General features: G+C 38.7%; 1 protein-coding gene across 1 annotated transcript in view; it reads right to left on the bottom strand.

Annotated features, from left to right (window-relative positions):
- Positions 1-2,572: 2,572 nt before the first annotated feature.
- TTC17 (tetratricopeptide repeat domain 17) overlaps positions 2,573-24,272 on the bottom strand; it is a 60,073-nt gene continuing 38,373 nt past the window's right edge. The window contains exons 17-25 of the mRNA XM_075754711.1: positions 14,719-14,889; positions 13,798-14,048; positions 12,989-13,154; positions 10,416-10,536; positions 9,923-10,082; positions 9,374-9,457; positions 7,649-7,768; positions 5,289-5,432; positions 2,573-3,646 (exon numbers count right to left, since the gene is read on the bottom strand). Of these exons, the coding sequence (XP_075610826.1) occupies positions 3,515-3,646; positions 5,289-5,432; positions 7,649-7,768; positions 9,374-9,457; positions 9,923-10,082; positions 10,416-10,536; positions 12,989-13,154; positions 13,798-14,048; positions 14,719-14,889 (1,349 nt within the window). The 3' untranslated portion in view covers positions 2,573-3,514. The remainder of the gene's footprint in view (positions 3,647-5,288; positions 5,433-7,648; positions 7,769-9,373; positions 9,458-9,922; positions 10,083-10,415; positions 10,537-12,988; positions 13,155-13,797; positions 14,049-14,718; positions 14,890-24,272) is intronic.

Genomic DNA, 24,272 nt, shown 5'->3' on the forward strand with positions numbered 1-24,272 from the left:
TGGATGTCAGGACATGCTGCTATCTGCAAACAAGCAGAGACTTTTTTTCTCCATCAAACACTTCAATTCTGGGTATGCTCTGAAAACAACTGAGGAAAAAACCCCTTTTTTTGGAGAAAAGAAGATTTTGCCATTTACCTATGGTTCCGTCATCCCTAAATTAGCTTACTTTAGTGATATGTTTAGCAGAGCCAGTCAATATGAAATGAGTTGAAGTCTCATTATTAGAAACCATATTGAAGTTCAGGTGGTCAAAGGTACCTCAACAGTCAATGGAAAGGAACAGGCAGTTGGAATAGACAATCTGTCACGCTCTACAACATGGAGGGATAAGATAATAATCTTTTCCATTTACTGAAGATAAAGCCTAGACAACTACCTTAGCTATTTTAAAATAAACTTACATGGAAGGAGATGAATGTCATCCTCAAACATCTAGCTCATCCTGCAGAAAATTACCCCTTTGCTCCATAAAAGTCACTGGCTTCCCTTTCAACATGCTGCCCAATTTGTCTTCTGGTCATAAGATCAGCATTAGTTTTTCTTTGACTAACATTTGAACACAGCCACACCACTCAAACCCACTGTTCTTTGCATTTATACAGGAGGGACGAAGACATGGAGATGAGAAGAGAGTCTTCCATTCACCTTCTCCAAGGACAGGAGTCAGCATTCCCCCCCAGAGTCATCAGCAGGTAAGATCTTTAAGGCACACACCCTGTTGCTAGTGGTAGTCAAGTTCATGCTCTCAAGTAAATCTTTTTGCTTCCCTGCTTCAGTTTATGTACTGCTTATGCAGTACACTTAGAGGAATTACCTAAAATTTCTGAAAATACAGTTCAGAGGAAAGCATGGGCTATTTTAAAATTAGTTGTATGGCAGATACAGCATACAGTAGCCACGTAGCAAATGAAGAGCTGTACATACAAATTTTATGAGTAAGACAGTACACATTCCCTTAAAGTACTTAACCAAGATTGAGAAAAAAAATTACTTGAAGTCAGACTACTGCAGTTTCCAAGAACCATTCATAAGGTGCAAGTAAGTTCTCTGGAAATGCAAACAGAGCAAGAGCAGCAATAGCGGCTATCTCCTTGGTGGTGATACCAATTTATGTTATGGTCATGCACACAAAACTTCATGTTCCTGCCTGTTGTGTGATGTCTGTATACAGTGCGCCTTGCTGCGTTTCTTAATAAAAAATAAATTAATACTGCAGTAAGCAAGATATAAACTGCCATGAGTATTAATGGCTAATTTTAAGTGCCCATCAGTGCTGTCAATGAGCATAATAATCCTTGGTGATACACAAAAAGTCTATTTTAGTTTCATCTTTTGTCAAAGCCAAAGATGACCATCTGTGCTCCATGTATTGCTGCTTTAGGTTCTTAAGGACCAATCTTACTCTTCACTTAAGTCTCAGCCTCTCCCATCATCAGAGACACAGATGCAGTAGAAGCGAGTTCAGCATGTGGCAATCACTTGATTTGACCATATGATACATGAGGAAACCAAGTAGTAAGGTGGATCCTCTGTACCAAGAGAAGTTTTTGCATATTACATTTTAAAACTAGCACAACAAAATGGAAGATTTACCAAATATATTTGAGTCCCAAGTATTTATCAACCACTATAAAAGTAAAGCAGATCAGTCAACGAAACTGAAGAAAAGCATACTTTCTCTGTGCATTGCTTCAGTTCAAGGAAAAGCCTTTGTGCTTTTTTCTAGCTCAAATGGAACTTCTTTCATTTACTTGTACCTGCCTTACTGGTTTCCCCTCCCGCACCTCCATGTGAGAAATCTCTGCAATTCATTATCCCCGTCCACGGTCCTAGCGGTGGTGTATCAGACCTTCCAGAAAGTGATCTTCCTCTTGGAGTTTATATAGATACAGCTACGCCTGTCTCCGGTCAACAACATCCAGCCTTCAAGTACCCTTGGGAAGGGAATAAAATTTGACATGCTGTTGGCTCTGTTGACACATTCACCCATTTTTAATAAAAATCTACCCAAGAGTAGCACTTTCTCATACCTCTGTCAGGCTTTCTAGATGAACAAAAATTACTTGCAGTAAAACAGAGGTAAAATCTGCATTAGAACTGCTCATCTTCAATTATATATAAAAATATTCCAGGATCCTTTTATGAAGTAAAAAGTTACAGTATTAAAAAAAATTACTTTGACATCAGTTTCCACCACTGCCACACTTGCTCTTAATTTGCATCACTGAAAGAGGAAAAATTGGGGGGGGAAGAGTAAGTTCATAAACATTGTTAGTTCTTTAAAAAGAATCACGAAGCACTGATGTTTAACACTAGAAGCTGGAGGGTAGGTTACATGACAGACAGTTGATTTAGTTAACTTTCCCTTATTTCCTTCTGCACAGAAAAGGAGTCAGGCACAGAGGTGCAGGGAATTTTCCACGGATATGCAGAAAATCATTGTCTAATCAGGAGTGTTAAAGGCTTTCCTGCCTCCCAGCTCTGTCTGCTCCTGAGGAAAGGCTGTAGGTCCCCAAGCCTAGACTCCTGCGAACGCCACATGACACACACATCAGAGGAGAAGCTGTGATTTGTTCATAAACAATTTATTTTATTTCAAATATGTGCCCTTGTTGATTCAACAATGATGTCTGGAGAATCACGTCCTCCACCAACCAAAGAGAGAACTGATTTGGAAATCTTCCACCTGACTTATTTGCTGATGATACCTTGACACCACCTCCCTCCTCCTCCTCGGCAGCTGAAAGTATGGCTCAGAGCGAGCATAAACTTGCACCTTATTCCGAAATGGCTAGAAATACAGTGAACAAAGAATTAGTAAGTCAAGCAGTCAAGGAGGCAGAGGGCTATGAATATATAGACAAATATAAAACACCTTATTGGGATTTTTACTATTTTTTTTCCTGCAAGTATGATTAAAAAACATTTTGACTTTAGTGTCCTGCTGTTCCCTCCTCCTCATTTCCTCCTCGTCCCCCAACGGAAATAAACAATTCCAAAAATGCTTGATGTTTTTTATAAACATTTAAAATCCTGTCCCTCTCCTTCCAAAAAAGCAGGTAATGTGGTATGGAGTGAACAAGGCTGGACAAAGCATGAGTTTCACATGGATGAATTGCTGATTATCTCTTACTTTTTGGTATGGGTGTGTGCTTTGCATTTCCATTGCCTTAGATTATAAGACATGAAGCAAGTTATTTTGGATGCTGATGCCAATCTGAGCATTAAGGAAAAACTAACAGTGCCTGGGTCCTGATAACAGGTGGTCATGGACTCATGGAAGTTTCTTGGTTTAATATTTACATGGATGTTTTAAAATTATGGTCTGTGAAATACACTTTCCAAAGATGCTCCTATATTTGAGGAAAAAAAAAAAAAGAACCCTCAATCCAAATCCCATCTCTTTTAAAAAGTCTTGTTAAAAATTTTGATTCATCAATTTATCTTAGCACACTTAAAAGCAGAATAGAGAGTAATGACATTTTTAAAAAAAAGAGAAAGATGCTGATCTCTAAGGAGACCGTCGCTCTTTTTTCATAAGTAAATGACACTGGATGGTGCGGATTCGATTCTTTGCTGGGGCAAACTCCGGCTGAAGTTTTAGTGTTGACTCATACCATTTCATTGCCTTTTCAAACTCTTCCTGTAAAGAAAAAAAGAAGATTGCAAAGAGTTAGATCCTAAAAACACTAAACACATTTTCTATGCCTTTCCTGTCCTAAGTAGTTGAGTAGTATGGTATGCACAAATGTAACTGAACCAATTGCTTGTGGTTTAGGATTTTTTTTTCCCCCCTCTCCTCCAAATAACTGATATTTTCTTGGGCTAATGACCCAGTTCTGCATAATCCATGGAAGGGAGTCAAATCACTGCTAGGCATTACTGACCACTGTTCTCGCCTTTTAATAGTAGATCTTAGCATTCTTGCTGTAAAAGTAACTTTAAAAACCAGATTTCACTCAGAATTTAAATAGATCAAAGCTTTACATCTTGGACAATGCAAAGACATCAACTTTGCTGAAAAAAAAAGCGTACCTTACTGAAAAGTTTTGCAAATAAAGGAAAGTTGGCCTCTATAATGCTATACTATTAATTAGCATGACATCTTCTACAACCTGTTGGTCAGAGTCAGGTCTCAAATACAGCAGGTTAACTGTGACGTAAATAAACTAACTTGTCTTTATGTTCGTATAATTTGATCCAAAAGATAAATTTTGTCCTGTTGCTACAATCGTTTCTTATAGCGAATATGGGGCTTCATTGAGAAATCTCTCAGATCCAGGGAGAATGAAGTTATCCTTAGGCACTGTGCTAACTTTAAAAAGACAATGGCAACTCAAGCATCAGACTTCTACTTCACTTCTTTCAAACAACTGTCAGAAGTAATACCTTAATAGAACAAAGTCATGCCTTTCTTTGGTTTGTTTCCACTGCGTGTTTGACAGCACTGCACATTTCAACTCTTCTCAACCCTGATAGCCATAATACATGATTACCTGCTCAACTTGCCCTGTTATCTCCATGATCCCCCCAAACACAGGAGCAAAACATTAAGGACAAATCTATGATAAGTGATGAAAACTGGCAGGGATACATAGTAACATGTGTAATTGAAAATACTTTTGACACAGACATATATATCAACTATGTCTCAATTTAATGGTGCCTCTTTTACCCTTCAGATGTAGTGGCCCTGTTAAAGATAAGGATGAAACACACAAGAACAAATCCAGCATTAATAAGATAAAAGGAATGAACATTTTGTGTTCAGAGTAAGCACTCAAAGCTAAATTGCAGATTAGAGTATATACAGTATGAAGGAATTTGAGTTCAATCTGTAAATTATTTTGGGTGTTGATAATCCAGATACTGAAATTAAACTTTCCTTGTGTTTGTTCACCACAACCGTAAACTGGGTTTTATTTATTATGTTAAGCTCAGCTCTTCAGGATAGAGACCCAATTTATCATTAATTTACCAGTATTATAAAAATACCGAGTGTTTAGATGGGCAGCCAACCCAAATTATCAATTGTTTGCTACTGTCTTAACAAAGCTTTGCAGACAGCATTCTGAAGTCAGCTTATAAAAATGCTGGCCTTCAAGTACTACATGAGTAATAAGAGTAAAATGAGTAATAAGAGTTCTGGCATTCAAAAAATATTCCCTCTTGTTGATCCTACCCCAATTTTTTGAACGCTGCTCCTTCAAAATTATTTGTGAGAATAAGATTTTTATATACATACTGTACCAAAGACAGACATAACTGGGTGACAGCACACTCACCATTGCTACGTAGACATTTGCCAGTGTGAAATGATTAACCACAAAGTGTGGCGCTATTTCCACTGCCATGGTAGCCACAATGATGGCATCATTCCAGAGTTTTGCGTTGTGGAAGATGTTTGCTAGGCTTATTAGTGGTACATCCTGGAAGAGAAAAGCAAGCAATAAACAGTGAGGTTCTTTCCATTGAAACTGTCTCAGGATCAGCAAGACAAACAGAAGACTCCACCACCTGGCCACTCTCACTTGGGTTACTACCCACTTCACTATCTGGTGACTTTGAAAGTGATAAGCCAGACCTATTTTACTGTAAAAGGGCATTTGGACCTGAGTTATAAAAACCCTCACATACACACATCTGCTCACAATAGTGACAAACACAGTGTTGCATAGACAAACAACTCAAAAATTAACTCACTTAAGTGTCCTAGTATGTACATTTGTTTTTCAGATGCTCTTGCACTAGTTTTCTCCCCAAAGATGAGATGCATTCTCAGAGACAAGAGAAGCTGTTTTGTTTGACCATCCTCCTTCAGCTCTTGCATAAAAGGGGAAGAAATATGAACAAGAGGGGACAGCAGGGAAGTGAAAAAAAGGGTCTAACCATTACTACAACTGATGCACCATTTTTATCCTGCCTCTGCCACAGAATTCCTATACGATGCTGGATAACAGCTATAAATACAGTTTTCTCAGCTAGTCACTGATGGTACATTTTTTATTTCCTGTATTTCCAGACTTGTGACCTTGTTTGACTGACAAAACTGTTGAGCCCTAACAGCCATAACAGACTCTCTGGGAGCTGAGCTTTACACCTTCAAAGGACAAAATACTGCTTAGTATTAAGTCTTAGGTGCCCTCAACAGGACAATAAAAAATTCTGGATGTATTTGATCCCTGCATCCTTGACCTCCACAACGCAAGGAATATCTTTGGTGGATAAGTCATTCATGTTTGCAAAGCAGATATTATGGAAGTCAGAATCACAAAAGCAGCCCACAGGAAAATTAATTACCTTTTATTTACATAAGAAAAGGCAAGAGAAAGTAGCTGGAGTGCATAAAACCGAAGAGGAGGATAAAAAAACCCAACCCACTAAGTAGCTGTTAATTCAGTGCCAACTCTCACTTAATTCAAGTTGCAGCTGTATCTTTACAACAAAAGCTTTCTCTGAAGGTAGCTTCAGTACGGAGGACAAAAACAAGGCACAAATTTGGACAGTCAGCCAGTCTCAAGCAACTTTATATCACATATCTAGAAAACAGCATTACTACCCCATAATCTTGCCAAATTGTAGTTTCCAATCCATACTCTGACCCTTACAAGTCACACAGCTAAAGGCTCCATTTCTGAAGAACCATTCCCAGTTAGATAGAAAGACAGGAAAATAAACAAGAGCTTGTTACGTTAGATCTTGGTTCCAACCTTGTTTTAAAATGACAAATGCAAAGAGACGGAATTATAGGGGACATAAATATATAGGATGTGCAGTGGGGATGTGCATTTCTACTGATAATGGCTAAATCCTACTAATAATATCCTGAGAGTGTAAATTACTTTGTCTCACGATTTTTAGAGAAGGATTTAAGACCAAGATTCAAAAAGGAGTACACACAGCACAACGCTGCACAATTTGTTGCTCACGTCCCAAAGTGAAATCTGCAATGTTGTGTGAGGAGCCTATATTGCATTTATGAGTTTGCAAGGGGGAGCTTGGTGTTTAAGAATAGACATTATAATGCTCAGCACAGCATGTGGCAAGGTGAAGGGTATAAGGCACTTTAGTCAACTAAAACACAAAACAGAAGATTATGTCCAAAGTACTGCCTTTTTTTTTTGAGAACTGCTGCACAAAGTCAGGCACTAGTGTCCAGCTGAGATTCACAGCCCATACGCTTAAAATGTAAGCATTTAAATTATTCCTTTAGATATCACCTCCTCAGCTCTTTAAAAGCACAACCAGAAAATAAACTCTCCCTTTGAAAGCATAATCAGAAGATATACTCCCCACATCTTAGGTTAGAAGACTTGTCCAGACAAAGGCTGATGAACATTCAAAGTCCTACGTAACGGGAAAGTTCAAGCCTGCATTGCCCACAGAGGTGTCAAACACACTGAACTGCAGGAAATTCCACTCAATCTCTTTCGCAGTTGTCTTTTTTTTTTTAAAATTATTTTTTAAAAAAAGACAGTCCACACTAAACAGGTGGTGAAAGTCTTGAAGTTTCACCACAACTAGCTAATATCTAATACATTATAGACACTTGATACACACGGTGTTGGCCTTATTAGTCTGTGAAAGCTGTATTGTGACAAGCAAGACATTATTTCATCTGAGTAGCGGACACTTGAGTACACACCTTCATGTGATGGGGTGCATAGTGCAATGCTTGCCGTAAGCAATCAATTGCCTTCTTTCCTTGGCCCTTCACTCGCCAGTAAAGAGCTGCCATGCTAGAGAGGACCCATGAAGTCTGATTCTGGCAAAAGAACAACATAAAAACCAGTCATGTAAACACCTGTAGTGAACAGTCTTCCTGTCTTTAACTCTTTCAATTTATTTGATATATTGAGGTAGAGGGTGTTACTTACCCAGGTAAATGAGATTGCCAAATGAAACATGAATTCCAAATGCAACACAATTTTCTTAAGGAAGGAATAGCAGCTAAATAGCTTTAAACAGCAGCACTAGTTTCAGCAGCAGCAACAGCTTCTAACCTGCTGTCTGATGCTGAGACGCATCTAGATGTATACATGCATTACTCAACATAAAGCAAAAAGTTTAGTTAAGTTAGTTGACTGGACTCGTAGGCTCTCTGTAGTCACTGGAAAGAGAAAGGATGCTCTGGGATGCAACTCAGAAGCCTGACAAGTCTAGCTAATTAAGTTTGGTGCCTCTAGCTGGCTGACTCACATGTCACGTGTTAGAAAGGAAAATACTATGTGCTTGAATTCTGTGGACTCAGATACAGTAAATGAATGTTTATGCTCACATATGCAATTAGATAAGTAGCCATCTTGATTTGTTTGATTAGCTCTTGTGAATACTGAATGAGACTGGTAGACAGAAGAACTGCATTTTATTTCCAATGCAGCTAGCTTTACTGAGATTTCTGTTTCTGCACTAAATTTTGAGCTTATTTGGATAAAGCTTGCTGTCTGCAGGGGGAACTGCAACATGTAAGAGAAAAAGTTAGTATACTATCTAAAATGAAAAAAAACCCCATCTTGTAAAATGAGCATAAGAGTAACATCTTTTCTTTCTGGAAATGACAAAGCTATATTGGCTTTAGTTTCAAAGCACAGTAAGTTCCTCAGATGGCTAGGGGCACCAAACTGTTTTGGCTAGGCCCTCTTTTCTGTGGTAGTTTGGGATGTCCTCCCCACTAGCTCTAAACATAAAACAACAACAATCCCTGCATCTTTACTTACCTTGCAAATCCTGGGAAAATTATGTCCCTAATCACCACCTGCTAAGACCCTCTGCTGAGGTCCTTAGCAGCCTTAATTTAGTTAGGAAGCTCGTTTTTCTCTGAGAACAGGGACTGCAGCCTTGCACATGGTGCTACACCTCTGCCTGAACGCATCTGACACTTCAGCCCAACACTGCGTAAGGTAAAAGGAAGTAGGCAGAGAAGAGAGGAAGCCCCTGTCTGTCAGCTGTCTGACCGCTGCGTGGCAGGAATGCGACTGGAGACTTGAGGCATGGCTTAACTCAACTTTCCATAAGCTCCAAGTCAACGTAGCACAAAAAGAAAGAGGAGTGCTGAGAACTGTTGAAATAATTTAATATATATCAACAACCAACAATACTGCTCACTACAGGGCTGGAAACATTGGGAAATTTGACAAGCTTAAGTTTCAGTAGAGAGATGTGCAAGAAGACTTGACAGCGTAAGCACAGGATATAGCTCAACAAAATACCTGTGAGGGCATTACAGATGCTGAATAGACACAAATCCCTAGTCCAAGTACTAATACGTTCCTTGAGTGGAATTTCAGACAAACAGTTCGAGACCAGATTGACCACTATGTCAGTCATAAGCGGTAAGCCTAGGCTTCTCTTTTTCCTCATTTACACGTACCTTTTCCAAAGCTTTGGCTATTCGAGTACCAACTTGTTCTAATGACTGTGGTGAGTACTGGTCTTTGCCAAGATTCTGTAGCACCTGTGGAAGAGGAAGAACATGTGCTTAGATGCTGGAACCTGGTAAGAGATGCCCCTCAATTGTTGGTTGCTTTTTTCCCCAGCCTTTTACAAACACTATAACCTGTTCCAATTCAAACATCACTGTCTATCTTGAGTTAATACTATCTGTATTGTCACAGTGTTATAACTTCATGGCTCTGAATACTAAGAATGCTACAAGTTTACGTATGGTCATTTTGACTTTTCTTTTACTAATTCATCCACCAAAAGCTATAAATACAAAGACACTAACAGTGTTTTAAGATTTGCCTCAGGCCAGATTGTAGATGGCTGGGAAAACATTCTGGTAAAATATCACTGTCAGCTTGCACTGTTCTTACAGTTTTATCCAGGCATTCACTCACTGAAGGCCACTGAGCTACATGCGCCTTGAATCTGCCATGGTATGGCCATTCTTGTGTGACAGGCTTCAACTCTGACATACCTCTTTCAGTTGACTTTCCCCAGTGTAATGCAAGCTGGCTCGACTAGAGACACCTTGCAGGTGGTCCAAAGTATGCATACTGGCTGGTAGATTTGGGTTACAAAGGGGCTCCATGGCTGGTTCTTGCAGCTGTGTGGCAAAATCAATGTGTTCTGTAATGCTACAAAGGTCGGAAAACAAGTTGAATCAGTCAGGAGAAGAAAACAGAAGAGTTATCACAAAGTTCTCTAGTGAGTGTAAACTGCCCAGAACCTGTCAGAATCTCATTGGAGTAGCCCAAAAAGCAAGAGAAACTGGATCTTCCATCTGCACTTGCACTTTTCTTTGCAAATCTATTGATGAAATACCACAAAATGCTTTCAAACTTCTTTGAAATCCTGGCAGTTCTTTCTTTAAAGAATACTAAAATCTTCAGTTTATGCACACTGAAGGCAATGTAACTGTCACCTTTTGTGCGAGTAACTTATTTAAGGTTCATATACAAAATACTTACTCAATGCTTTTAGCAGAAACAGCAAGCCATGTGCTGGCTACAGTTGTAAGCTCTACCCTACGGAGTTTCAGGCATTCATCAGGACTTGGCCAGCCAAGGCTACGATAGTCACGCCTTTTTCCTTGAGAAAGGAGAAAAAGAAAAAAAAAAAAAAAGAAGAAACTTGAAGCAGAAAGATATCCTACTTCAGTACAATGATTTACAAAATACTTTATGCCAGTGGATACATTCCTTACATTATAAAAGTCAAGGTCCTGCAGCCAGATTTAAGAACACTCCTGAACTGAATGGAACTTGTGGGATCCAAAGACGGAACTGGATCCTACACATGACAGATTAGGAGGTGGAGTTTTAAAACCTGTTTCATTACACTTTTTCAATAGCTACAGATTAAGAACAATCCTCACTCTTGTTTACAGGCAATGTCTCTACTTAAATGTCCTTAAAGAAAGTTCATAAGTGAGTCACCATTTATGTTCTACAGCTACAGTAAAACCTAATAAAAGTTGATTGCTCCATCTTCTGACAATCCCAAGTGAAAAATACTGCCGTTTCTTTTCAATGAATATTGTTTAAGACAGACAGTGGCTTTTACTGCATTCTCACACTGAAGATGGCAACATTTCTGAAACTATTAAGCAATTACACTTCAGCCCTCCCATTTCGCAGAGAAGTTAACCGAGGCAGGGAAAGGTTAAATAACTTGCTTTATGTTAACAAAGGAATCACTGGGAAAAACAAGAACCTGATCTTCAAGTTTGAACCAAAGCCTACTGAAATCTCTCCCTTGCATTTCATGGATATTGTACCACGTCCTAGGAACCCAGCTTGTGTTAACTGTTAGGAAACATTTTCCTCTCATATCATAAACATCTGAACTGTTTGGAACATAAGAAAAAAAATCATTGTAGCCGTAAATTTGCACAGTGGGAAGCCAAGTTTAACAACGTGCCAGTCTATTGCACCAGCTACGTTGGCAGTATTTCAGTATTTATCTCTAGTTACCTGAAATTTTGCCCATTTGGATGCAAATCCTATTTCCCATCCAAGGTATAGTAAACCACTTCACCATAATTTTGCAAAATAACGATGAAGTCTGCGATACCATGTCTTTTGTAAAGTATTCTGATTAAAGGAAAGTTAATTTCAAGAAACACTAGGAAACTGCAGTGGGGAATGATCAGTTCTCATCACCACCACTGTGAACTATCTGCTTGTGAGTTCTTATTTGCATGAACGGTGAAAGATAGCAAGAGGTATGGAAACACTGCACAGAGTTCAGTAGTCAGAGAACTAGTCAAACACAGGACAGCTAATGTCATTTTCCTTTTCTACCAGGAACTCCTCAGGTGACCTCCAATACGCTACTGAAACTTTTGATGATTTAGTTCTTGCGAAGAGGATGTCAGCAGACCCTGCCTCACAGAGCGTTAGGAATATAACTGCTTTACAATCGAGGGATGCTATGTAATAAAGGCACAAAAGTAGCTCAGGAGAGAGAAGATAAATCGAGGAAAGGACAGGTGTGTGCTGTCTGTTAGAACGATAGTCTGTTTTCATGTAATCCCTCCCTGCTATTTAAATATTTAATTCACTTATATTGATCAGTTGCTAAAAAAAAGGATCTTGTTAAAGATTTAATGTAACAGCCTTCAAAAATATGAAATCACTTGCCAAGTCATCAAATCGTCAAGGACTAAAACGCATTGGAGAACACATCTTTGCTTACATATCAGCCCTACAACAAAGATTTTAGCTCCAATGAAATCAAGATAAGACCAAAAGTATGGAGGCCAATTACTTTGGTTCTCTGTCATCATTACGTTCCAGCAGCTCTAAATTTCATCCCAAGCAACCACAGGCTCATCAGTTCTGTATACCTGAATGCACCAGTGGAACTAGCTTGCACCATATTAACAGACCACTCTCCAGTTCATGTTAGTTAATGAGCAAAAACTCCACCTCTCTCTCCAAGCCTCCTCATCTATGCTGGTGCAAAACTCTACTCTTCTGTACCTCCAGTCTTCCGGAAGACAGTCTCTAAGGTCTCACAATATCGCCAAACCAAATACAGCAGAACACTTAATTTTTTTTAAAATTTATTTTTATTAGACCATGCTTTCTGCTTTTTGTTTTTGAGTTGTGTGTCCTATGTTTAATCAGTAATCAATTCAAGCTCTCATCCTGTATTTGTCCCAGAAGGGGTGTGTCTCATCTGATTAACTTCTCTGCCCAGTTTGAAAAAAAAAGATCATTAAAACTCCCTCCCTCTTTTACTCACAATATCTACCTCTTTCATTCTCTACTCTTACCACCTCATCCCCAAAAGTTCTGGGAATTAACTAGAAAGTTTTCATTCAGCAGAAAAAGTTATGCTGCAATTCATGAAGAAAGTGCAGATGGAAGAGATTTCTAATTTTTCCATGTACTCATATAGAAGGTATATTTCACTACGTAGTCTTTGTGGTGCATAGTTATGGTAATAAACCAGTGTAATATAAAAGCTGCAAAGGAAATAAACCATAGTAATACAAAAAGTTGCAAATGACTTGCTTTCTCTAGAAGCAGGTTACCTATTGGTCCAGGAGAAGGTATCTTTGGTCCACTGATCTCCAGGGCAGTTTGGTAAAAGTTTTCATTTTCTACATTAGTCCCTTCTTCTCCGTTTCTCCCAACTGGCTCCTGGAAATCCAAGCTTTCAGCTTTTGGTTTCTTTAAACGTTTGACCTGAAAAGTGATCTACCAAAAGAACAGTATTAGCAAGGTTAACGGTAAGACACACCATGAACTTTATCAGCTCCAATACACTATTTTAGCCCAAATATTCAATTTCAAAGGTGTTACACATGAGATCTTTCCCTCTCTCTCTCCCCCTCCACATCTCAATCCATTCTCTGAGCCTGCTCACTTTCACTGCATCACACCATGCAAACAATGTACACAACTTCAACTTCCAACATAGGAGAAAACCACTTTAAGTGCTGGAGAACTAAAAGGCATTTTTCATTATATATTTTGTTTGTAACATGATGACAACAGATATTTCATTGTTTTCATGCTAACAGGAACTTCTGGTTAGAAACTTTTCTCCTTTGTAACTGTGAGCAAGAAGTCTGAAGGCACTTGGCATCATTCAACACCTAAGCTCTTGCTGCTGCTGAGACTTATATCAGTTTTAGTGATGCAGAGGCCTTTCCTTTGGAAGATGGATTGAAATTACTTCAATTGTGTTCATTTCACACAAGCCATGAATCAGCTCTTTTAGGCCCACAGGGGAAGTTCCTATGTATATTCCAGTGTTAAACCCCCGAACTGTTCTCATCTTTCCCTCCTCCACAATAGTAGGTTGGTACAAGACTGAAGTAAACTCATCCAAACTTACCCATTCAGCCTCATCATCATCACCGCAGTCCCCAAAACAGGAGCTAGCCAGTCCATCCTGAGATCCCTTCTTTAGGACCCGGATTCCCTGCAAGTCCATCCGACGACCTTTTACCTCCAGTGCCCCTTCAAAAGCTTCCTGAGGCCAAGAGTTTTCAAACTCATCCACCAAAGCCAGCATCTCTTCAGACATCTGTTCATCTTCTAAACCCTCCATTCCTTCTGAACCATTACTTTCTGCAGTGACTGTGTCTAAGAGGAAATACCATAAAAACTTCAAAGATTCTTTTCCTGGTGCTTCCACATATCATACAAAAATGATCTTTTTCTGTGACCTGACTTTTCTACTTACACAAACCAAATATCACTGACTAGTCACTGCACGCTGCAAATGGAGGGGGGAACTGGAGAATGCAGACTTCCCTGTGGCAAATAAGCATCAACTGTTGCTTCAAAAATCAACACATCTAGACCACTTTCATCAGTTCCCTTTCCAAACCAGAACTCTGCCTGTTGAGGGAGTAAGCAGGTGGTGTCTTTTCTCTACAAATGTGCATTAAACACTGAATAAAGCTCTCTGTTCCTTAACCATAGACACTGTTTTTCTTCCCTTCTGTCTAGCACAGCTGATACAGAATTCACTGAGGTACAACGAACATGTGTTTGTAGACTCTTGCAAGAAACTACATCCTTTAGCTTGGAAAATGTCGAAACCTTGATCTTTTTTTTTTTTTATTGAACACATTTTGATATTATGCTTGGAGAAGAACAACAGTGAACAGAATGAAACCATTTTTAATGGTTACCTGTCACTTTACAGATAGAGGGAGAGGGAAACATAGCTTCTTGGAGGAAGACAGCTCTTCTGAAAAATCTAGAAACCAATTCATTTGCCAGCATTAATTTTGTAAGGATGACTTACTTTCCAGCCTCAAGAAGGAGGGATCCCTTGCTGAACTCTGAGTAAGGACTTCTCGATCTTCTGTACCTCCCTCAGAGTCTGTGTCTGCCACAGCTGTAACTGACTCATGGTGGTCATCAAAGTATTTCTCCTTGTCATGACTGCCATCTGGATTTTTCTCATGACAGTGACCTGAAAGAGAGAGATTTACTGAAACACTGCCGCTCCTCCTGGATACATGTGCAGAACCTGTACTGCAGAAGCTACAGTCTTCTAGTTTTTTACATACAGATTAACAGAATAATTCTACAAGGTACCAAAGACTTAATTCAGTGATTAAAAAGCTGATCTGCCTCTTGACAAGGCAGATCACCTAAAACAGTTACAGGAAACTATGTTATTAGGTATACACAGTGAACTACTAATGAAAGAAAAATCAGTTATGTTTTGAGGGAAGGTTGCACAGTAGGTAGGAAATGACTGTGTGCTGGTAGCCACTCCAATGAGCATTCTCAAGACATATTTTTAGTGACAATGCACCATATGTGGGGGTTGCCTGCCATATGAACTTCACTTAGACACCATAATGCTAACTGTGCTTATATGCAAGAGAAAAAGGGCCCAAGCAGACTGATATGGAATTGCCAGGCTCTGACCTTCTGTGCCAGCAACAGACAGCACATAGGTAAGACTAGCTCATTAAACAAACAGACAAAAGCTGCAAGTATTAGTCCGTGCCAAAAATCAGAAGTTTATTCAGCTGAAAATTTAGCATCTATAATTATGTGGTCAGGTTACAGACTCACATCCCACCAAATGCAAACATCTAGGAATAACATTAGAAAAATCCAAATGTAGAGCCAGTAATTAGTAATGAACAGATAAAAAAAAAAGTGCAAACTAGCCTTTGAGCATCCGTCAGTGAGACACTGTTAAGCTTTTAGAGTTTAAAGGGTAGCCACCTGCAACTTTACAGCAATGTTTTGGATCTCGAACACATTTTAACTGAAGATCTCAGATTTTCTAACAATAATTACTTGCTAGTCTTCCAGGGCGTGAGGTGTTTACAGAGCTGCTCCCTAGGCCAACCCCCCAGAGCCACACAGGGAGAGGCAGGATTCTTCACGTGTGCGAGAAGCTGGGAGCTGCTCTGAATCCCACTGCACGGCTACAGGACCGAGACATAGACTGGGGCACCTGCCTCTCATCACCTGGGAAGCCTGTCACTACGGAGAAAAACATACTCCGTGTACAAAGCTGCTGCTCTCAAACCCCTCCTTCCTTTATTTCAATCACTTGTGAGTGAAAATGGCATACATATACAAATGAATTAAGAAGCACATAGTGAATCAAAGGACGCTTAAATGAAATGCAAGATTCTGAAGTACATTCCCAATTCTACCCTCATGAATGCGAATTGTATTGCTCTGTGCATATGGAAAGCATAATTTTTTTTCAACTGGCTGCATAATATGAAGAATGTGAATAAAGTAGATCAATGACCCCTTTCTTCTCCATGCAACGATCCTGTGCTACAAAAGAATATTTTTAGGTCTCACTCTTATCAAGCCAGCAGGACAAGAGGATGGTTGTAACTCTCCTGTAAGAGGAACCTGTTCCACCACTTCTCAGCAAACTGAAACTATAGCGTTTTGCTGCATGGTCTCAACTTTTGCATCTGTGAACACTCAGGTGGCATTTCTGGAGAAACAGACCAGTATTTTCTGGGGGGGGTGTGTGTCACCAAAATCTAACAAATAAAACTATATTCATAAACCCTCTGTGAAAACTATTTCTTGCCCTACCTTTTCTGCTGTATATAAAAACAATGTTATTTTATGAATAAATATCTACAACTTAAGCAGTTAACTTCATAAACTCTTCTAACATCTGCCATACAGTTATACTCTGCCTTTCCTGCTCTATCATTGGCGCCTTCTTTAATCCCCTCCTCATGCTGTCAATAAAAAATTATTTGGCTTCATTAAAAAAAAAAATCTAGTAACTTCAATATATGGAGATCCTTGTGTTTAATTTATGAGAAATGGTGTGCACAGAACCTCCAAGCTGAAACTAGTCCCCCTGCTTGACACCAGACCAGCCTGATTTTGATGCAAGTCAGGTGCTTCTCAGTAATATGATAACCACAATTCACTTTGCTGAAGGTCAACTCATCATTAGTATAAAGGAAAGCAAAGAGGCTGAAAAAACAGACAACTGTTTTTAATTGAAAGAACAATGCAAAAAGAGAAAAAAAGATGGAAATAGCAAGCAGAAAAAAAATAATCATGAAGGCACTTAAAATTCTACTTAAGACCAACTCTGTTAATATTAATTTATACTGACAGCTAAAAACAGACTAGATGAGAGTACTGGCTTTCTTGGGATCTAAGAGCTACTATATATAGAAACCTGAGTGGCCTAGTTTTTTTCAAATCGCTGCTTTCAGTTGTCTGACGTCACAGGAGAAAAAAAATGCTGGTTAAAAAACCAATGGAAGTTCAAGATCTCTGCTGAGTGTGCCATGAAGCTGGTGGTACCAAAGGACTGCAAGTCAGAACTTTACAGCTTGTATCAGCTGGATGCCTGAAGACCAAGGAGGAAGACCACCAGGCAAGAGTGTGAAACCAGCAAGGGAACAACATAGCCCCCAACGCCAGGCAAACTCACTGGCTGCAGAACACGAGTTGTATCATTGCAATACTTCCAGCACCTTAGCTGTGTGAAGCACAACAGCAACTGCCACCCTACAAATGCTCAGCTATGTATTATTTATTAACGTTTCACATATATTCCAGCTAAAATGCACACACGTGAATTTTAGGTGTGAAGTCCTGACATAGCTACAAAACTTGGAAGTCTAAAACAACTTCATAGTACCTGATTAATTCAGCTTACTCCATCCTGAAAACTTACTACAGAAGGATCACTTTCTTGCTCATTTATTGCTCGTTTCCCTACTGATTCTGCAGAGCTAAAAAGACACAGAGAAAAGTGGATCAGAGTGTGTCCTACCTTGTGTATTATGAGACCTGGTTACTATGTTCCAGGCAGTGAAACAAAAATGCCATAGAGATGACAGAAAATAAGCTTCTGGGCCTTTATTTAAGTGATGGAAATAATACAAATAAATAGTCTGATTGTGCCAGATTAATGTAGAAATTGGGAGGGGACAAAAAATAAAAAAAGAGAATAGTTCCTGAATTATAAAGCAAATCCATTGGATAGGAAAAGCAAACACAAACTCTAAACTGAAGCATGGAGACCTTGGAGACTAAAAGCAGAACACATTATTATATATTAAAGCTCTCTTTCTCATATTGTTCTAGTTTGTAATTTTTTGGGGCAAATGTGAATGCACTTGTACAGCACTAACACAATACACATTTTAAATATGGAAAAGATCTGCTATATCACCCATCCTACCTAATGTTAATCTCCTTCTTGATTTTCAGGACCTCTCTTGAATGCCCACTGAAGCTGTGCTACCTACAACAGTCAGCAAGGCTAAAAACCCCAAAGTCAGACTCAAGTTCTTGTTTAGGAATTGTATGATACCAAACTCTTCAGTTGAAAACCACTTAGCATAAGGAAAGAAACACTCATCATGTTGACATCTGTAGCAAGGAAGGAGAAATATCAGGATGGAGAAGCAATACAGTAACTGACATTGAAGACTTGTCCCACCTATAAAAGGATAATAAATATTTATTCTGAACCATAATTCATATCACCACATTTCTCAGAAAAGTCACACCTGGAAACAATTATGAACCTCCCTTATTACATATAATTTTTGTGGTACTACCTGGGTTTTTTTTTTTGTTTAAGAGCAAACTTCTGTCAATTTAGGTGACTTCAGATCCTCAGACTGAAAGCCTAAAGAGCAAAAAGGAAAAACAACCCAAAACCAACCTAAAGAGCAAGGAAAGAAGTGTGAAAAGTATGGAAAAGAGGAAAGAAGACCAAATGGTGCCCTGAGGCCTATCACATGGAAGTGCTGCACCTTGAGGAGGGTCTTGAAAGTCATTGAACTTTACCATTAAAGAGGACACTGATTGTTTTAAAAATCTAAATTAACTGCCACTGGAGCTGTTTTCTCTGCCAAATGTACCACAAGACACAAACAAGGCCTCACTAAATATTTTCACTGTCTGATTCCTATATACCAATTTAAGATAGACTATCGGTGTCATCAACAGCTTTGGAAATAAAGAGTAAAATTATCTTTGGTCAGCACAGAGATTTACTGATTGTTTACTCTTTGTCTGATTGTCAGTGTAGAGCTTGCAAAATATGGTGTTCCTAAACTCAACCATCTATGATTCGACAGACTAGGTTTAAAAAAATTATTGGCTCCTAACTTCATGTGATGAGACAAACTAATTTCCTTAATTTTCTGGTACATATTTAGAAGTTATGATGGCAGAATAATGCTTCAAAACTGAAAGTCATTTAAAATTTTAGGTACTGATTTTTTTTCCTACCACTTGGAATAAGCAGAGCTGGATTATCTCTTGAATGATTACAAGAGTCAAGTGACTACTGCTATAGTCAGTGACTTGCATTAGGTTACGCAAAAATGCAATTTATCTGAAGATGAGTCTCACTTAAATGATGTGCCTCTTTATGGTTGAACAGCGCAAAGAGAGAACTGTACTTAACACAGATGTAAGTCAGCCCAGTACCTGAGTTGCCAGAGTACAGACCAAACTGAAAACAAGCTGCTAACAAGAATTATTAACTCCTTACTTATTTTTTGATGCATGCTCAAAACTAGCATTCCTCACAGTGAAATTTAGTACAGGTAGTTCTCTTTTTTTATAGCAGGAATGACATAACATCGAGCTTAGTGGAAACTGGTTTTAATCCCTGCATGCGGATGAGCAGTCTCATCTACAGGCATTTCAGGAGCAGTGCATCAATAAGCAGCCACCTTTTTACTTTTGCTAGTCACTGCTTACAGATGCAGAGACACAAGTCAAAGGGCATGGTGTATTACCACTTTACACATGAAAATGTGTAAGAATTAATGCTGATTTTAGGTCATGTGAAAACTTTAGGGGTGCTCACTGCTTGGGTAACACTGCATATTTAGACTAAAATATATCCATTATAGAAATTAAACTGAAAACCAGCATATTGCCATCCATCACTTTTATAGAATAAGTCCCATTCAGTGCTTCATGTCACAAGCAACAGAACTTACCGGAGTTCACAAAAATAATCTGGAATGAACGAACTCACCTACCAGAACCCTTTCATGCATCTAAAACTACTGAGATCTCAGACATCAAAATCTGGGCCAAACTAGCACCTGAAGAACTGTCTTACTTTCTGCACCATGGTGACTTCACCACAATATGAGATTAATAAGTCGGGGTAGTGTTACGGGAAGCGCTATTTGAGAAACCATGCTTCAGACAACGTATAAAACATGAACTTTGACTTTCACAGCAATGTTAACACTGATGATTAACACACTGCATACCCAAATTACCTTGATGTTTCAAGGTGGACATGACCATTTCCTAAAGATCCACGCAACCATGTTATTCCAATCACATACAAACAAGTATTTGACTGCAAAACATTTGTTAAGGGAAAAAAATCCATGCCAGTTATTGTGAGATGAGTTTTAAAAGCAATAGGATGAGCAGTAACTAGAGAAGAGACCTATCTTTAGCAGCTATTGCTGCTCTGCTCACCTTAATTATAAATTAACATGGCTCTATTGAGATTTTGCTCTAAAATTCATGCATTCCTTTTCTGTTTTCCTGAAAAAAAATACATATTTACACTTCAAAACAAATCCCATGATTGAGCTTTGAAAGCAGAAACTGCAAAACACTTACGACTGAACAGGATTGTCATCAAAAACATTACAGAAAGGTCACAACCCATAATTACTGAACTGCAAGACAGCACTGTGCTCCAGAAGCAGTACCAAAGAAAATTTGATGCTTTCCACGCATACAAGTGTAAAAAACCAAAAAGGAAAAAAGGGGGGGAGGGGCGCAAAAAGAAAGCAAAGAGTTGTCAGTTTACTTTTAGCGAAAAATGATCAACGTGACAAACGGAACAGGGAAGTAAAGGGAGAAGAAAAGTAGTTGTTCTTAATTACAATTACCTGGCTATGCAATACTGCCCTGTGAACGTCCGACAGGTCTATATTTAACTGAAGAGAAATACACAAGTCCTACTACATACTCACTGGGCACTATTAGGACCCAGGAAATATACAAAGCAGATGGGTAACGTGCCTCTGCAGAAGCACACAATCGTTCAAAGCCTTGTTGCAGACTTAAAGAGCCAAACAGCCCTCCCAACCGCCCATCTTGCTCCCTCTGAACCCCACAGTATCACTGCTAGTTTTGAGAGTAATGAAATTATGGCTAGGCTCTGTAACAGTAACACAAGCATACCTCCAGTACCTTTTACAGTTGTGACATACTGTATACTTTGGTTTTAGGAATTTATCTACTACCCACATATCATCATAGCTACTATTCTGGAATAACAAAGGACAGATTGTAGTAAGTTCCCTCTCTGGTGAAGTTTTTCAAGTTAAGTATCAATATGGGTACGAGCAGGGAATGGTGAGTGTAGCGTCCAAAATATAGACTATGCTTTTGGTGTGTTATCTCCCCACACAGAAGCACTGTTCATTTTTAGCTTTTTCCTTTAATATAAACCCTCCTTTGCAAAACCGGACGTTAGAGAACAAAAAACCCCCAACATTTTCAAAGAACAGGACAGACTGCTAATTGAAAAATAAAAGCTAGTTCTAGAGGACAAATAATGAAAAGCAGTATGAAGTTATTTTAAGATTTGATACTCATAAATTCTACCTCTTCCCTAAATTTCTCCCTTAGATAAGCAGTCAGTGGCCCTTTTTCAAAGATGATGAGAGGCATGCTCAAAATTGAGTAGTCAGAAGAACGCACTACATAACAAGCTTTGGTTTGATGCACAGCAAACAACAGGGTGATGATTTACGTGGTCAAAATTTAGACTCAAGCACACAAAATGAAGCATACAAAAGTTCTTTTTCTTTTATTATTTATTCCAACAACAGGTTTTCAATTAAGAGGATTATATTGTAAGACAACTGCTCTCACTCGTATGGAAACAGTTTTTAAATCTGATTTGTAGCCAAAAGATGCCTCTAAATTGGCTTAGCTATAGATTTAAAGATTATCTATTTGCCTCATTACAGCAGTTCTGATTAAACCTTTCAAAATATACAAATGCCAACAATACATAACCAGATTTCTTGTTCATATTGAGAAAAATACTTCGTCACTGCGTAACAGACCAGTCCCTGATGAACAGACACAGAAATTCTTATGAAATATGAAGAAATGATGAATAAATCATGGGAAAAATTCAAGAGGAAGATAAACCTATTTAAATCAGAACACAATGCAGTTTAATAAGGGACATGCATGCAAACCATCCTGAAGAACTCAGTAGGCTACTTTATAACAGAGTAGAAAATGTCAACCCTCCTCCCCAACCCCTAAACACCTCTTCCATAGTTAAAAATGAGGAGGGGAAAATAAAAGACACTGACTACCTAAAGCCTTCACTCTCCTCCTTCCTTACCACCCACTAAAATAGGAGCTTGATTTTTTTTTTTTTTTTTTTTTTATGACGCACATCTAGAAGCAATAACTTGCTCTATGATGCCTGGGAATAGGGCCCAAAACATAGAAACATCTAAATTTAAACTCTCCAATCCTGCCAGTGGATAAAAGAGACTAGAAAATGTCTCTTTCAGGCGTACCTGGCCCTACATATAGAGTAGGAATGGAGTATAGAGTAGCACTCCAGTCTGAATTTCAGTCTGTGCCTCAAGAATAGTTTGATTTTTTTTGTGTGTTTGTTTTGGGGAAAGAAGAAAAGCAAGCAAGAGAAACAAGGACAGGTAAGTTCTGAAGACAAAAGGCTTGTCCTCAGTGATCTCTCCTATGTGCCAGATATTTGTTTTCACTGTCAGAAAACAGTTACTTATTAATCCCTTAACAACAAACAGTCATCCCTATTAGATCATATTATAATTTATGCTGTGAATATTGACTGGCTAATATTTAGTTCCCTGCACACAACACACTTCTGAAATTTATTTCTGATTAAGCCATGGAAATTCTTAGTTTAAGGATAACAAACACAAGCAAAGGCAACAGTGGCCTGCATTTGTTTTGCTGTATTTCTAATCTTTCCTCCAGCATAAGCCATATACATCATCTTATGCTAAACATTAAATATTTTGTAGATCGTGTTAAATCCTATGGTACCACGAACTCAAGTTTAAAAGGGACTTTATGTACAAGAGTAACCCACTCATGAGAAATGGCATCATGTAGTTGAACTCTACAACGGTTAACTAACCCCATTATGAGTTACTGTTAGCTTTCCATATCTCTCAACATACGGAGTTGACATTATAAAGCCAAGTAATGGCCTTATGTGTGTGTCTTTTGACTACCACTCTGTCTGTAAGGTTTGTACCATATATTGGAATTGAAACAGTATTCCACAGGAACCTGATTTCATATTTAAGAAAATATTTTTGATAGACTGTATTTATGTTTATCTGTGTATCACTTCACTAGGTTATATGGCTCAACAAGAGCAGATTACTAGTCAGACTTGATCCATGGCAATTTATCGATTTCTTTGGGATAGATACCCATGCAATCTTCCTCCTAACTAGAGATCAAAGCAGAGACAGTGACACACTCAAATAGCAAAATAATGTGTTAACTGGTCAGGTAGGTATGCTCCTTATTAATTTAAGACAGGTTTTAAGTGCTTATCAGTTTGTCTGACTGGCCATGTTTTACACGATCCCATGAAAAAGCAGAGTTGTTGCTGTAAATAAGAAAAAAAACAACCAAACAAACCAATCCTGGTTTTGAAGATGAACAAGAATTGGATTAGTCTTTTCCTGAGTCCAGGTAAGGAAAAGCTGCAGAAGGTTAAGTTTGACAAGAATACCTGCCAACCACCCTAGTTTAGGATTCAGCAGGAAAATATTCTCCTCACCCTGCCAGAATAGTACAAAGCTACAGAACAGTGCCTGCAGAAAGACTAAGAATTTTTGGAAGAATGTCCCTTCTCCTCAAAATTGCTGCATTCAAGAAGCATCAATCTCTTCCTCTAGAGAAACTTCGAATTGTCCTAGTTTCAGTGACTAGTAGCTAGAACAGATGATAGATTTAAAGCTTTGAGGACAGTCAGAGCACAATACAAACTCACATGAACCAGGCAACCAACCTTAAAAGGAAAAATCAAATCAATAAAGTAGACAGATCAGGGGTAGTTAAGTGCCTGGCACTCTATGGCTCAGCATGCAGCACTCTTTAATCTGAGCACATGGCATTGCACGCTGCTTTGAGACAATCTCAACATGACTCATTACAGACTGAGGCTACACATCACCACTTTACAAGTTCTCAGATTTAAGCCAAGTGAATACAGCCTTCAAGGTCTTGCTAAGTTGCTAATGACATTAAACTATGCATTGTTAGTTCTCCCATACAAGCTTTAACCAACTCACTAATTCAGCC

This window comes from Balearica regulorum, chromosome 5 (assembly GCF_011004875.1).
Source record: "Balearica regulorum gibbericeps isolate bBalReg1 chromosome 5, bBalReg1.pri, whole genome shotgun sequence".
Lineage (NCBI taxonomy): Eukaryota > Metazoa > Chordata > Aves > Gruiformes > Gruidae > Balearica > Balearica regulorum.